The sequence below is a fragment of the Manihot esculenta genome, chromosome 12, assembly GCF_001659605.2.
Source record: "Manihot esculenta cultivar AM560-2 chromosome 12, M.esculenta_v8, whole genome shotgun sequence".
Lineage (NCBI taxonomy): Eukaryota > Viridiplantae > Streptophyta > Magnoliopsida > Malpighiales > Euphorbiaceae > Manihot > Manihot esculenta.
Genome location: NC_035172.2, coordinates 36116630 through 36133173, shown reverse-complemented (window position 1 = coordinate 36133173; position 16544 = coordinate 36116630). Strand labels below are relative to the sequence as shown.

The 16544-nt window shown below is 38.2% G+C and overlaps 1 protein-coding gene across 6 annotated transcripts; it reads left to right on the top strand.

Moving 5' to 3' along the window:
- The first annotated feature begins 1195 nt into the window (after nt 1-1195).
- Nucleotides 1196-8062, top strand: LOC110628199 (cyclin-dependent kinase C-2). 6 transcript variants are annotated; one of them, XM_021774738.2, is made up of 13 exons: nt 1196-1385; nt 1516-1650; nt 2226-2307; nt 2543-2633; nt 2767-2796; nt 2972-3081; nt 3183-3255; nt 3342-3462; nt 3619-3736; nt 4640-4779; nt 4940-4997; nt 7133-7203; nt 7308-8062. In XM_021774738.2, exons 2-13 carry the CDS (start codon nt 1538-1540, stop codon nt 7846-7848), a joined length of 1548 nt encoding a protein of 515 aa, XP_021630430.1. In that variant the 5' UTR covers nt 1196-1385; nt 1516-1537; the 3' UTR covers nt 7849-8062. The 6 variants fall into 6 exon arrangements, with proteins under 6 accessions (XP_021630430.1, XP_021630429.1, XP_021630428.1 ...); XM_021774737.2 differs by having other exon boundaries at nt 1484-1650; XM_021774736.2 differs by having other exon boundaries at nt 1477-1650.
- The last annotated feature ends 8482 nt before the right edge of the window (nt 8063-16544 follow it).

Below are 16544 nucleotides of genomic sequence, written 5' to 3'. Positions count from 1 at the left end.
ATAAATTGATGGGACGACATTATTTTTATTTTTTATTTTTCTTTTTTTTTTCTTATTTCTATCTTTTTTTTAAGGTCTGCGTTAGCTTGGTAAGGGAGTGTGCATCTAGTGAGACTTGTGTTTGGGTTTCGACTTTAGCTTCTGATGAGAAGGATTGCTCTATGCGTGATATCGATATCCCGAGACTGCACCAACACATCCATTAATCAATGCTACTATTGGCTTCTTCGATTGAGTTTTATAATGTCTCTTTATTTAATTTATTTTTGTCGATGAACGTATCTTATGATAAAAGTCATGTTATTTATTTGTCTATATTGCACGTCGGTTGTCTCTACCTCTCTTGTTTTTGTTGCTTTTCTATGCCTTTCTACTTATAGGCTATGGATCTTACTGGTTGATGTCTAAGGCAGTGTGTTAATGTGTTCGGTGCTGTTGACTGGATGCATGCCTATTGTTATGCCTATTTGTGTGCTTTTATTTTCTTTGGTTTTGTTTAAGGTCTCCGGTGCTCAACTCTAATGTTCAGTCACTGTGGCGCCGTGGAGGTGAGGAGCCATCAGTAATACTGGTGCATGCTTTGGAGATGGAGATTGAGGTTGATTGATTCAGTTTGGGTTTAATTTTTTTTAGGTCTGATTTTGTTTATTTGGGATTTTTTTTTGGTGATTTAGACCTTATATCTAGTCTAGCTCTATAGCTCTTAAATAAATATAATATATTTAATATTTTGATAAAAAAAACAAATAAAATAATATGCATATTGAATTGAAGAGGTAGGTTTTAATTCTCTCTTTATAATTAAAATTATGTAAGCATTTAATTTAATTTTTTTACTTTTCATATTTAAAATAAGATAATTTAATTTTTAATTTAAAATATATAATTTATATATAAATTCATTTAAATTTTTATTTTTAATAAAAATTTCCAAATAATACATTTTTTTAATAACAAAAAAATGAGAAAAGAAAACATTGATTGAAGTTTATGTAGAATTAAAATTTAGAGATATTTTAATATTTTTTTAAATACGGAGAAAAAATATAATAATAGTAAATTTAGGGACGAAAAAGATAAATATTGAAGGATAAAATAGTTATTTAATTTAAAAGTCTAAAAATTTATTACTTCTTTTAAAGGAAAACTTTTATTTTTTTTTAATTAAAAAAAATATTTAGAAACACCAAAAAGAAATTACTCGCAAATTCCGTCTATTCCAGACTTGCAGTGTCAAGGCTCAAAAGGAAACCTGTGTTGTGCTTTAGGCAAGTGGGGCAAAATCAAGAAGCTCGACCACCGCCGTACCGCCGCCGTACCGCCGCAAAACCAAAATCCGACGACAGTTTATTTAATTTTGGATTCCACAGCCGCCGGAGAAGACGGTATGACTTCTTCTCTTTATTATCTCGTCTTTATTTTGGGTTTTAAGAGAAGATAGAAACCTGGTGATGATGTTGCCTTAGCCTTAGCAAGAGAATAGAATAGAAAGAAGAAAGGGTTTTCACTGCGCAGTTGAGCCGAGGACGATTGGACTATGGCTTTAACAGCCCCTGGCCAGCAGCTTAACCTTAACGAGTCTCCCTCTTGGGGATCAAGAAGTGTCGATTGTTTCGAAAAATTGGAGCAGATTGGCGAGGGCACTTACGGGTCTGTTACCTACTCTCAAATTCTGTTATCTTTCTGGTGGTGCTTGTATGACTTTTACTATTTTTGGTTTGGAGAAATCATATGCTTTCAGGAATCCTTTCTCTTTAATTTCTTTTTATATAACGTTTTGGTGGTGCTTCTATGGTTTATGCTCATAAATTTGGCGAAATTTATGAAATTGGTGTCAATAAGGTCTTCACAATTGTCGTCTAATGCATTGCTAGTTTTGAGATGGGATATTCGCTATCATTTTCTTTTCAAGCATAATTTTGTGAGTTGATTTTCTTAGTGCTCCTAATTTTTAGAAGAAAGGTTTAAAAATTTGACTTTCAGCTCAGTTTTCTTCATTGTGATTCTTCATCTATTCACTACCAAATTTCTGGCAAGCTGTTCATTATAGTGCAGCTCTTTATTGGGGATCAAATCTCCAATGAGGTAAAACTAGATGCACTATTCTGGAGCTTATCGTCTAATTTATGTTGTTGAAAACCTATTTTTCTAGATTTCTTCTTTTGTGATTTTGAAGATGACAGAACCTATTTTTGATTTCTGATGCTTTGCTTTTCTTTTTCCAGTCAAGTTTACATGGCCAGGGAAATAAGGACAGGTGAAATAGTTGCTTTGAAGAAAATAAGAATGGACAATGAAAGAGAGGGGGTACTTCTATGCTTTTGCTAAGTTATTTGTTAACTTAACTTGCTAGATGAACAATCATATATGTCCAATATGTCTTTTCGATCTGCTTGTGTTTGTATTTTTTATTCACTGGTTTGGAGGTCAATCAATTATAAAGGAATGCCACTTTTTTTTTTTTTGAAAGAAAAAGGATTCCACTTATCCAATTGAAAAATATTATGTTTCACTATTAAAACAAGTCTTTTATTCTCTGCAGTTTCCCATAACAGCAATCCGTGAAATCAAAATTCTAAAGAAGCTACATCATGAGAACGTGATCAAGTTGAAAGAGATTGTGACATCTCCTGGTAATGCTATGAACTTTACTAGTTCACTGCACATGAGTAGTGCTGCTCTCATGATGTATCCTTTATTCACAGCATCAGATTAGTTTTTTTTTTTTTGAAAAAAAAATCTAAATTTCTTGGCATTGTTTTGTAGGTCCTGAAAAGGATGAGCAGGGGAGGCCAGGCAAGTTCTCCATTTTGCATGTGCTGCTATCAATTGGTTGTAATTTTCATTTTGTGTTTTTGCCTCTGCATGTGCACTTGGGCATTTGGTGGCTTTTGTGTCTAAAAATGTTGATCTAAATAGTTGTTTTGTTTGAGGATAGTTGATTTCTGATATGTTTATTGCGGGATTGCAGATGGTAACAAGTATAAAGGTGGAATATACATGGTCTTTGAATACATGGACCATGATTTGACAGGTCTTGCTGATCGTCCTGGGATGAGATTTTCAGTTCCTCAGATTAAGGTATATTAAGCATTTGATGTTCGCTGGAAAAATCCTCTTTATTTTTTATGTCTATTTTTATTGTGTTATTTTGTCCTTCAATTTTGCTTCTTTTCCTGAAGTGTTATATGAGGCAGCTTTTGACGGGGCTTCACTATTGTCATGTAAACCAAGTACTTCATCGTGATATCAAAGGTTATTAAGAAAGCAAGTAATTTTACTATTGTATCTTATTTTGTACTTCATAAGATACCAAGTATCCGAACTATGTTTTACTGCAGGCTCTAATCTTCTCATAGACAATGAGGGTAATCTGAAGCTTGCTGATTTTGGGCTTGCCCGATCATTCTCAAATGATCACAATGCAAATCTAACCAATCGTGTAATTACTTTATGGTACAGGTAAAAATTTTTTCCTTCATGGTTCTGATTTGATTAACTAAACTTCTTCCTTTCTTTTAGAAACTGTGCACCATTCCTTTCCACCTAACGAGTGCAAAAGATAAGAAAATGAGAAAAGTCAAAGAATAAGCATCCATTACTTTTTATTTTGAGCAGGCCTCCTGAATTGCTGCTTGGGACAACAAAGTATGGTCCAGCTGTTGATATGTGGTCTGTTGGCTGTATTTTTGCTGAACTTCTTCATGGGAAGCCAATTTTTCCTGGAAAAGATGAGGTGAGCAGAATAGCTCTTGTTAATTGATTTTAATGTACAACTTATGAAAGGATTTGAAGCTGTGAATGTTCAATTTGATAATTTATGGGTTTTCGTAAAGGATAAGATGACTGGGAATGAAATGTTACAGTAGTAACTAAGAGGTTAGTTATTACAAAGTGTGTTCAGTTTTTCATTTTATTGAACTATATGCTTGCATTAGTAGCAAATGCTGATTGGCTATGCTTGTAGTAATGGTGGTAATAATAGTAAATATTTGTTACATTTTTTTTTCTTTGCAATTGCAAGTGCAACCCCAATTCACCTAGTCCCCCTTATACAAAGCCTTTCATATAGGGTTAAAGGGCTAATTTTTAGAACACCTTGACAATTCCCTATGCCCATTAAGTGTGGTGAAAAAGGAATTAGAAGTCATTCTAGATGCTTAAATGGTAAAAGAGAACAAGTCATGGGAGTCAATTTGTTCATTGATTGAAATTGTTAGAATAGTAATATGCTTCAGCAGATGTAATCCCTTATTGCAATAGTAATATTTTCTTTGAGTCAGCTGAAAATTGGAGAAATGTCACTGCTTCTCACCTTTGGCTCTCTCTCTATGATGTCAGAGATTGATAATAGATGGAATTGTGTCAGAATTTGTTTTCCATGAGGATCTACAACATTATTTCTTTTATTTGGATTTGAGTACCAACCAATAGGTAGCGTCCCATGTGCAAATCATGTAGTAGGATGATGGTGATACACTTAAAGATTTTTCTTTTAATATTTTTTATGAGGTTGTATTATTAAAGAATACTAAAAGAGGAGAAAATATGTAATTTTCAATTCCCTTTCAGTTGATCATTTACATCATTATTTTTTTGCGCATGACACCATCTAATACCTATTTTGTGAGGATTGCAGCCTGAACAATTAAATAAGATTTTCGAGTTATGTGGAGCTCCAGATGAGGTGAATTGGCCTGGAGTTTCCAAGATTCCTTGGTATAACAATTTTAAACCAACAAGGCCAATGAAGAGACGTCTAAGGGAGGTTTTCAGACAGTAAGTTACAAAGCTTGTGCTATGGCTCTATGCTATAATTCTATTATTTTGAAACTTTGACTTTTTCTTTGACATTCAATGACTTGTATGCCTTTTGTTTTGCTGTTTCTCCCCCCCCCCCCCTTTTTCCTGCCCTTTTACATCCATTATTTTTTGTTAGTTTTGACCGTCACGCATTGGAGCTATTGGAGAGAATGCTGACTCTTGATCCTTCTCAGGTATCTCTTTACCAGATGTATCTTCATTTTGGTTTCTGAACCTAGTTATATTATTAGGAGCCAAAAGTTATTTGTCAGTTATGGTGGAGTTGCATGTAAATGTCTGTCTGAAATATTACATTTATTTCAAAAGTTGTACCTTGAATGTGGATGATGTGTTAAAGATTATAAGTGTTGATGCAGGAACTTATTTTATATATAGAGCTCAGTTAATTAGAAGTTGGATTAGTCTTTTACACAGACAGGATTGGATGCTCTGATCGTGTTTACCTAAAACCATTCTGATCACTTTTGGATGTCCACCAAATATGTGTGGGTAGTCAAACCCAATAAAACCCAATTTCCCAGTAAGTTTCAGAATTAACGGGCCAAACAGGTCCTTAGAGGAGATTACTCCAGTTTTTGTTTGACTGGTGTGGGCTGTGTAGCATGTAGAGGTTAGGTCATGCTGACAACGGCAAGGGTTAACCCTACCAACTCCTGTGATGCTTAATCATTTTCCTTTTCAAATTCAATGATCAAGATAGTTTTCATGGCATGCGATGCTTTTAATAAAAGGAGAAAATTACTTCCATTGTGTAGACCAGGCTATTAAATCTCCTAAGAAACATTTTTTCTTTTCAAAAGTAGTCTTAAGAATAGTGATATTAATATACATTCAAAACAATATTCCTTGTACGTTTTCCTAATACCCATTTGGTATTTACTTTTGTAACTTCCATTTGTTATTACAATTTATCCTCTTATGCAGTTCTTTTTCTAATAATAGTTTGACTCATAATCAACCTCTCCAATGTGGGGTTACTTTGTGCACTAGGTCACCCTTTTTCTTTATATATATATATATGTGTGTGTACATATATTGACTCATAAATTTGACTTATAATAAATTAAGATTCCAAAATATTGTATCACCTGTAACTTATATGCAATAATGATTTTAATACAAAATTGAATTTGGTTTCAGTGTTTAGTTATTATTTTACAATTATGGATAATGTTTTGTCATTTAATTATATGAGTTAAATTGTTTTTATTTTTATCATGAAAATATATTAGATTATATTTTATGGATTAAAATTTTAATTTAAAAATTTATTTAGAAGATGGAATTAGAATGATTACAAGTTTTAGATCATATATTAATACAAGATTTTACTTTTCACAAGAGTTGCTTTCATAGTTATTAAAGTTATTTTAAATTATTAAACTCAATTGTTTGTAGATGGTACCGATAAGCTTTGATTTTTAATTATATTCTTAGACAATAAATAGTCCCATTCAAATTCATGTTACAATTTGCCGATAAGAAGCAATGCAAGTTATTACTGTTTGTAAATAAATGAATGAAGTTACTCCCGAGTATTGTTGAATGGTGGAAATTGTCCTAATTGATAACTGTCTCGAGAATTTCATCCATACATCCAGGAGTTTAGGACTTACTTGATTGGTGGAATTCATCAAATTTTGGCATTGGTTAAGCCTGTGGAAATTGCATTCTTCATATTCATCTTGCATCTTGGATGTGTTTGCGTAATTGTTCCTTGCATTTGTGGTTATAAATCTACGCTGTTATTTTCTTGAAGTAGAAAGTTGATCGTTTTATTGTCAGTACTTGCTGGCTTGGTACGTTTCATGATGTCTGCTTTACTAAATGACATCTCATGGCATTTACTAAATGTGTTTCTTCTTCTATGAGCATACTCATTGTTTTTGCATAAAGAATTTATTCAACATTTAGTGCCTTGAACAGTTTTTTTTATCCCATATATCTGGTGATGAACATTGGCTTTATGAATTGGTTGTTCTATGTTGGGTGGATGGCATTTTTCAATTTAATGGAAATATGGCTTTTGTACAAAGTTTCCTGGTAACTTGCAACTTTGGTAAAACAGAGATCTGTAAAATAATGTCCAGGTTAAACATTATTTGCAATCTGATCTATTATCAGTTTCAACAAATTTTATGGAAAAAAGACAAGTTGCTAGAGAGAGAGAGAGAGGGGACATGGGGAAAAATTGCCTCTTCAGTGGATGTTTCAGTTGGCGGTCTTGTACATGCAAAATTCAATATAGAATTTGTATTGCTTCGTTTAAACTATATTCTAAATCTTTTATGTTTTTCTATATGAACAGAGAATATCTGCAAAGGATGCACTTGACGCTGAGTATTTCTGGACTGATCCATTGCCTTGTGACCCCAAGAGGTTTGGTTTTCTTCTTTACTTGAATGCCTTCATTTCATTACATAATAAAGTATTTGTACCAGAAGTGGTTTGTTTTCTTGACGATTTTTGGTTTATTGGTTTAGTTTGCCCAAATATGAATCATCACACGAATTTCAGACAAAGAAAAAGCGCCAGCAACAGAGACAACATGATGAGAATGCAAAACGCCAGAAACTGCAACACCCGCAGCAGCATGGCCGCATTCCACCAATTCAGCAGTCTGGGCAGGCACATCCACAGATGAGGTCAGGGCCTAATCAGCCCATGCATAATTCTCAGCCTCCAGTTGCTACAGGGCCTAGCCACCATTATGGGAAGCCTCGTGGGCCAGCAGGTGGTCCAGGTAGATACCCACCTAGTGGAACAAGTGGAGGATACAATCATCCAAATCGTGGAGGTCAAGGTGGTGGAGGTTATGGGAGCGGGCCATATCCTCCACAAGGGCGGGCACCACCCTATGGTTCAAGTGGCATGACTGGTGCTCCTCGTGGTGGAGGGAGCAGTGGGTATGGAGTTGGTGCTCCAAATTATCCTCAAGGTGCACCATATGGGAGCTCTGGTGCTGGTCGTGGCTCAAACATGATGGGTGGAAACCGCAACCAGCAGTATGGTTGGCAACAATAGTGCGGCTTGATGACCAAATGTACTATAAGAGCATATTTAAGTGACTTCAGATTGAGAAGTCATATGATTAAAATGGTTAGTGCTTGGAGTTTTTCCCTGCTTCTTGTGCACTTTCTATTTGATGTGTTATGTCGGTTATAATACCCTTCAATGAGCTGCGAAGATTCTTGAACTGAGAATTTTCTTTTTATAATACCCTTACATGCTTCTCTAATCGGTGGATACATTTGGTTTCGTGATTGATATGTCCTCTATGTGCAATCGGAATTTTCTGCAAGCCAATTATGTTGTTTCTTCATAGGTGTTCAAAGGGAAGCTTGAGGAGTAATCCCACTTACAGTAAGGGAATGGTTTTTATTTTTCCTCTTCCTGCTTCGATATGTACGGCATTTTACTATCTTCAAAAAAAGGGTCGGTTATTAATGGAAGTGTTTTATGGACTTTCAGTAAAATATTCTTTTGGAAAAGGGTTTTCAAATACATTGTAAGCTGAATTCATGTTGACAATCAACCGACCTGCAATAAATAGGTATAGTTAATTCTATAAATGATCTAACATCTAATACTGGTAACAATAATTTTCTAATTATTGAGGTAAGATAAAATCGCCACTAGATACATTGGAGGATAAATAGCTAAGAGGATAAATTAGTTATAATATTATTTTTCTCGAATAAAGTAATTGTATATCTCAACATATTACATTTTAAAAATTATATTATATTTTTATATACGTCATTGTAAATTAATAAGCATACATATATTTCATTAATAATTATAATAATATCTTTTTTAATACGTGATGATCGCTGGATTTCTTCATCCCGGTATAAAGGCCAGGCCCATGAAAACAGTCCATGATCCGAAGGCTTCAATATTCCCCTCGAGAGCCAGGTCCAGCCTGCTCAGTCACAGGGCCGGACTCCGCCTAGACTCCTCAATCAAACCGGCCCAAACCTCTCGGCCCAGTAATCAGGCCCTCACCAGGCTCAACTTCAGCCCTACCATTCAACCCAGCCCGGAAAGGAGAAAATGACCAAGATGCCCCGCTGGTAGGTCCTTCTGCATGCGTATCAGAGGAGAATCATACGTATCAGAGGAGAATTAATGGCCGTTACGCATGGAGCAGGCGCCTGACACATCCGTACATACGGAGCTAGGCAACAGAAGACAGCTAGCATTGTGGCAGAGAGACAGATATATATATATCACGGTAGAGGCCACGCAGAGGGGGCTCTCTCTTCTTCTTCCTTTTCCTTCCTGGACACCATTATTATTCTTTCTGTAACCCTTGCCTAAATATACTACTCTGAGCCATAAAATCTGACTTGAGCGTCGGAGGGCCTCTGCCGGGGCACACCCGGTAGACCCCTGACCATTCTTTCTTATTTTACAGGTCCCTTCACCAGGAAGAACATGGAGAGATCCACCAGGGAGCCCAGCAAGAAGGGACCCAGAAGAAAACCAGATCTATCATGGACCAGGAAGAGGAAAATATTTATCAAATGGCGCCGTCTGTGGGAAACGAAGGAGATCTTTTCATCACCGGAGTTTTCACTTTCAAAACCCACTGAGATCCACAATGGCAAACCACCAAGAAAATAACCTTAACGTCATTCCAAATAATCTGAGCTCTGCCCAAGAGGGGCAGCGGTTCTTATTTTCCAGTCCTACAACTCCAAACAACCAACCACCCATTCCTTTTAACCCCTCGCCGAGCTTGGCCGGGAATGTGCCCTCCACGAAAGAGATTTTACTATCTCAAAAGTTTTCAGATCCACCCATTGAGATCCACATAAGGTACGAAAGTTTGAGCAGATAACCCAGCTGAAAAGAAAGGTTCATTGTGCTAAAGAATATTTTGATGGTCTTTCAGATAATTTATTTTAATATTTATTAGATTTTATTACGGCTGATTTTTTCTTTGAAGTCTGGTGAATATTTTCTGTAAAAGAAAAAAAGAATGAGAAGTATATATATATATTTGTTGAAGTTGTGAGGTCGGCTGTAAAATATCAGGTTAGCAAGTTAAAGAGAAAATTAATAAATGAAAAATAGGAGAGGTCGGACTAACATTTCAGGTCGGATAAGGCGCAAGGTCGGAAGAAACACGATTCATAGCCAGCCAACTCGGTTGCAGAGCAACGCCCCTCAAGTATCAGAGCAACTTGGCGACAATAGGAAATAATCAAATATTAAGGGCAGGTCGCGTCCAGTCATGGGTGTCACCGGCGAAGCCCGAAGCCGTGTGTTGTAACAGCAGAGAAAGCTCGATCATCTCGAGGATGGGGAAGACAACTACGGGAGATCGCGGGGTCTCTTGCAACGCCTTCGACTTCGTATGCGCCGGCGGCGGAAAGGAAATCCGGCGAAGCACAAAGGTTGTCCTGTCATTGGCAATCCGGGCTGGCGACGCCAGCGGGTCGGCTATGCATGCACTTGGAGTGCGGCTGCTGCCTGAGATCGCTGAAGTTGAGCGAGTCGCTGAAGTTGAACGAGTCGCCGAAGTCCAGCGAGTCGTGCACGAGATTGTTAAGGTTGAGAGGGCTCTCCCGTGAATGAAGACCTGATGGCCATGCAAATCTGCATCTGCTCAGGAAGGAGGAAAGAGGTCGGAGGAAAAGCTCAGACAAGTTGATAGAGCAAATTTGGAAAGAACAACTTCAACAAATCCACAAGAAATTCCCAGTAAATATCATAAACTCGGCTGGACAGTGAACCACATGAATAAATCAGCTCACGCTTAACAGTCGACGGACTCAAGCTCGGGATGGAAATCGTGAAGTCGGATAGAGGTACGCCTGAGGTCGAAGTCATGTTCGAGGTCGATCCCGCATTCCTGGTCGGATGGCCAGACCGCTCTTAAAATTTGAATTAACAAGTTGGTTGGTCGGAATAGCAAGGCAGATAGGAGCTCGGCAAATCCGACGACCCCAACGATAGATTGCCCATTGAGGTCGGACCCGTGCTCGAGCTGAGATGTGATCGAGGTCAGAGCCGTGTTTGTGATCGGGCCCACATTTCAGGTTAGATAAAAATAATCGTCTGGTACCGGGAGCTCGGCTCCACTATCGCTACGGGAGGAGGCCACCACTTGAAAGTCAATGCAAAAACAGAGTAAACTTGAAGCCACCAATCTATCATCTGAGGGAATACCCTTCCTCGCAATCTCAATTGATCCAAAAATCGAACACCCAAATGGCTCAAATCCAAAGACCCAAAAGCATTATTGATTTTCTAGGAGAAGAAATAATCAGAATCATAACAACAATATCAATCTGCATGTTCATTGTGGTGATTCTGGTCTCAATTCTCAACACGGACTCCTCGTCGGCATCAACAACAATAAACACCATAGCTACCATGGCTTACACTGAGACAACCTCGGACTCCTTCTGGGATAAGCTCGGAGGTACCCTTTTGAACTCTCTTGTGTTTGTGGCTGTTGTCACTGTTGTTACTTTCCTTCTGGTGCTTCTTTTTTACCTTAGATGCACTTAGTTCTTGAAAATATACATGGGTTTCTTACAATGGGCTAGGGCCTATAACAGCAAGACAAGTGTCCTCTGTTTGCCTTTTTGTTTGCCAATAATACATATACATTTGTAATTAAAAAAAAAAATAAAAATAAAAAAAAGAAATGGAAGAAAACAGCCACCAGCCGGGCCCACACCCTAACTTTTACATAGGGAGAGAGAGCAAGCAAGAGCAAACAGCAGTATATTATTACCTGACTACCATATATATTGGGGGGCCCACAAAAGTGAGATCACCTGAAAGTAGGGGAAATTGACAGCATTTGAAGACATATCAAAAACAGAAGGTCTAAATGCAAAGTCCCGGACTTCTGATGGACGAAATGATACTAAACCTGTCTCTAGTGGGGAGGAACAGAATAATAAATTGCAAGCTGATAATGCCTTTGCTGGTCATTCTACAAATGAGGAATCTTGAATCAACAATAGTAAGTGGAACAACCATCCCCAGAAGGTCCACTCAGGGCTTGCACAGTAAAGCTGATCATCATGGTAAAGGAAGATTTAGTACTCAAGAAGCTGATGGCTGGCAGAAAAAATCTCAGGTTGCAGATCAACAATGTACAGTGTCAACTGCACATTATGAAATTTCTTCCGTTCATGGGCAAGCCCATAGTTCAGTGAAGGCTCTTAGAATTTTGTATTGCATCCTTCACTGAAGGATGAGGGATAATCATGCCAATTGACTATTGAAATAAGGTACACATAATTTGCTGTGTATATTTATTATCTTGCTTCAGAATTTCAAGGATGCCTTTAGTTATTGGAAGTTATTTTTAATTAAATATTATTGAATACAAATGATTTCATAGATTATTAAAAGGCATGCTTCGCATGTAAATAGTAAGACTAAATTTAATTAAAATATATCTCTATGAGTTTAGATATCCTAATAATTGCTTACATTATATAGATTGAAAAATTCTGGAGAAATTTACATATATCGTTCATTGCATCTCTAAAATTGCATGAGTTAATACTTGCATGCATCTGAAAAATGAAACTAAGTGGCATGAGCGCCATATCATTTATTGATGAATATTATTGAATTAACAACGGGCATCTTCGTTATATATGCTCTGTACAAGCTCTTATTTTGCAGAAAAATTCAGAAAAATGAACAAGACCTCAGTTAGGCACAAAAACCAGCTGAAATGACGAAGCGACAGTAAGGCCAATGAGCCTGAATCTTACCCAAGACCTCAGTTAGGCACAAAACCAGCTGAGATGACGAAGCGACAGTAAGGCCGATGAGCCTGAACCTTGCGCAAGACCTCCTAAGGGAGCAAAGACAGCCGGCAGGGCCCCGAGGTCACCCCGGAACAAAAACGGCCAGGATCCCGTAAGATCTCCTGGAGCAAAAATAACCGGCGAGGCCCCGAGGTCGTCCCGGAAATACAAAGAAGACCAGGATCCCGTAAGATCTCCTGGAACAAAAACAACCGGCGAGGCCCCGAGGTCGTCCTGGACATACAAAAATGACCAGGATCCCGTAAGATCTCTTGGAACAAAAACAGCCGGCGAGGCCCCGAGGTCGTCCCGGAAAAACAAAAACGGCCAGGATCCCGTAAGATCTCCTGGTGCACAAACAGCCGGCGAGGCCCCGAGGTCATCCCGGAAATACAAAGAAGACTGGGATCCCCTAGAACTCCCGGGAAAACAAAACAAAAAACAGCCGGCGGGGCCCCGAGGTCACCCCGGAACAAAGAAGACCGGGATCCCCTAGAACTCCCGGGAAAACAAAACAAAAAACAGCCGGCGGGGCCCCGAGGTCACCCCGGAACAAAGAAGACCGGGATCCCCTAGAACTCCCGGGAAAACAAAACAAAAAACAGCCGGCGGGGCCCCAAGGTCACCCCGGAACAAAGAAGACCGGGATCCCCTAGAACTCCCAGGAAAACAAAACAAAAAACAGCCGGCGGGGCCCCTAGGTCACCCCGGAACAAAGAAGACCGGGATCCCCTAGAACTCCCGGGAAAACAAACAAGACCGGGATCCCCTAAGAACTCCCGGGTAAACAAAGAAGGCCGGGATCCCCTAAGAACTCCCGAAAAAACAAGAGAAGACCTCAATAAGGTCTTGACAAAAGAAGACCTCACTGAGGTCCTGACAAAAGAAGACCTCAATAAGGTCTTGACAAAAGAAGACCTCACTGAGGTCCTAGCAAAAGAAGACCTCAATAAGGTCTTGACAAGGAAGACCTCAATAAGGTCTTGACAAGAGAAGACCTCAATGAGGCAGAAGACCTCACCGAGGTAGAAGACCTCAAAGAGGCAGAAGACCTCAAAGAGACAGAAGACCTCAATGAGGCAGAAGACCTCAATGAGGCAGAAGACCTCAAAGAGGCAGAAGACCTCAAAGAGGCAGAAGACCTCAATGAGGCAGAAGAACTCAAAAGAGGCAGAAGACCTCAAAGAGGCAGAAGACCTCAAAAGAGGCAGAAGACCTCAAAAAGGCAGAAGACCTCAATGAGGCAGAAGACCTTAATGAGGCAGAAGACCTCAAAGAGGCAGAAGACCTCAAAGAGGCAGAAGACCTCAATAAGGCAGAAGACCTCAAAGAGGCAGAAGACCTCAAAGAGGCAGAAAACCTCACTGAGGCAGAAGACCTCAATGAGGCAGAAGACCTCACTGAGGTAGAAGACCGGCAAAGATCTCAAAGATCTCCCGGAGCAAAAATAGCCAGAATCCCCAAGACCATCCGGTGCAACAAGCAAAAACAACTCATAAAGAACATAGTTCTGATCTCACATAAAAGATTGGGGCACGGGACCATAAATGAAAAAGCTAAACTCCGACCTCCCAAAGGAGCTCAAGTCATCAGGTAGAGAGACTTTAATCTCACACAACAGCCAAAAGTACCAAAGCATCATGCCGATCTCAAGAAAACGAGCACCGTACTGGTAAACCCAATAGGCAGACCGAATTAAGACAAGACGATTCCTAAGCAAACTGCATACCAAAATACAAAGCCAAACAGAGAATCAGGGGCAATCATAAGAGGCACCGACCTCGAGAATTGACCACTCACACTAAACCAACTCAGCTGGCCTAGAGAAAGGTCCAGGCAACAAAGAGCCCGCAAAACGCCCGAGAGAAAACAGCCCATAAATACTCAGGGGCAAAAAACATACACAAGAGTCCAACGCTCAGGCAAAAATAATAAAAAGGCAAGAAAGTGATACTTTCGACAGGAGCAGTTCTCAGACCACACGGTCATGAATAGAGTTTAAAGATTTATCCCCTCACCAGTCATGGAATAACTGCTGAGGAGATAAAGGGGCAATTGATGATCGCTGAATTTCTTCACCCCGGTATAAAGGCCAGGCCCATGAAAACAGTCCATGATCCGAAGGCTTCAATATTCCCCTCGAGAGCCAGGTCCAGCCTGCTCAGTCACAGGGCCGGACTCCGCCTAGACTCCTCAATCAAACCGGCCCAAACCTCTCGGCCCAGTAATCAGGCCCTCACCAGGCTCAACTTCAGCCCTACCATTCAACCCAGCCCGGAAAGGGGAAAATGACCAAGATGCCCCACTGGTAGGTCCTTCCGCATGCGTATCAGAGGAGAATCATACGTATCAGAGGAGAATTAATGGCCGTTACGCATGGAGCAGGCGCCTGACACATCCGTACATACGGAGCTAGGCAACAGAAGACAGCTAGCATTGTGGCAGAGAGACAGATATATATATATCACGGTAGAGGCCACGCAGAGGGGGCTCTCTCTTCTTCTTCCTTTTCCTTCCTGGACACCATTATTATTCTTTCTGTAACCCTTGCCTAAATATACTACTCTGAGCCATAAAATCTGACTTGAGCGTCGGAGGGCCTCTGCCGGGGCACACCCGGTAGACCCCTGACCATTCTTTCTTATTTTACAGGTCCCTTCACCAGGAAGAACATGGAGAGATCCACCAGGGAGCCCAGCAAGAAGGGACCCAGAAGAAAACCAGATCTATCATGGACCAGGAAGAGGAAAATATTTATCAATACGGAATTAGGAGTAAACTTGAACAGGCTATCAAGCACTTACAAATATCTATAACTACACGTTAAACCACTAATAAAATAAATTAATAGACACTTATTAATTATTTTATAAACCAATAATAATATTAAATATAATTTATTTAACACTTTATATATCAACATTAATTACAAATATATATTTAGAAATGGAGCATTCAATTGAATTGTTTTGAAACAATTAAATTGAAAGTTAAAATTTTACTATTTATAAAACTAAATCCAACTGATTTTGAATAAAAATTAATTTAAATCGAATTAATATAATTCAATTCAATCTGATTTAATTTAATTAATTTATTTTTTTAATGATATTTTATTTTTTATATTTTATTTTTAATATTTTAAAATTTTATAAAGCGTTAATCTTTATTATAATCTACTCTTTTTGTATTATTAAAAAAATATAATATTGTTAATTAATTAATTTAATTTTATCAAATTTTTTAATCAAAATCAAATCCAATCAAAAATCAAACTAAATTAAATTAAAAAAATAAAAAATTAAACTAAAATTTTAAATTAATTCAATTTAATTATTTTTTTTTAATTCGAATTAATATGATTCAATTAATTTTTTTTAATTCGAACTAAACACTACTCACGGTATAACCTAAATTGACGTTGTTTTCATTTGCAGTAACTTGAGTATATATAGGGCTGATTGTTAGGATTTTTCTCATGGGGAAGATGGATGCTGGACTGGGTTGTTTTATTCAACATTCTGCAACATTTTGATTACTAAGAAAAAAAAATAAAAAATAAAAGCTACGCATTTTTAGAAAAAAAAAATCACCTACTTTTGCGGGCATTAAACAAACATTACTGATAATACCTTTTTTAAGAAATTGCATGAAATTCACCAAAAAGTTGAGGAATATAATAAAATAAATCTTAGAATTTATATTTGGCCGTATTAATTTGCACAGAATTTCTCCCTTTCTCGTGATTCTTTCTTCGATGAAGGAAAATGCATTCTCTAGGTCGTTTATAACTAAACCAGGAACAACTCATTTTTCTTTTACCACAACAAACACAAATCTGAAGGCTTAAAAATCCTGGTCCACAAAGGACCTCAGTCAGTTCCATCGAGCACCTGCCCCGAAGCTTTGATCGCTGTCCATGTATTATCG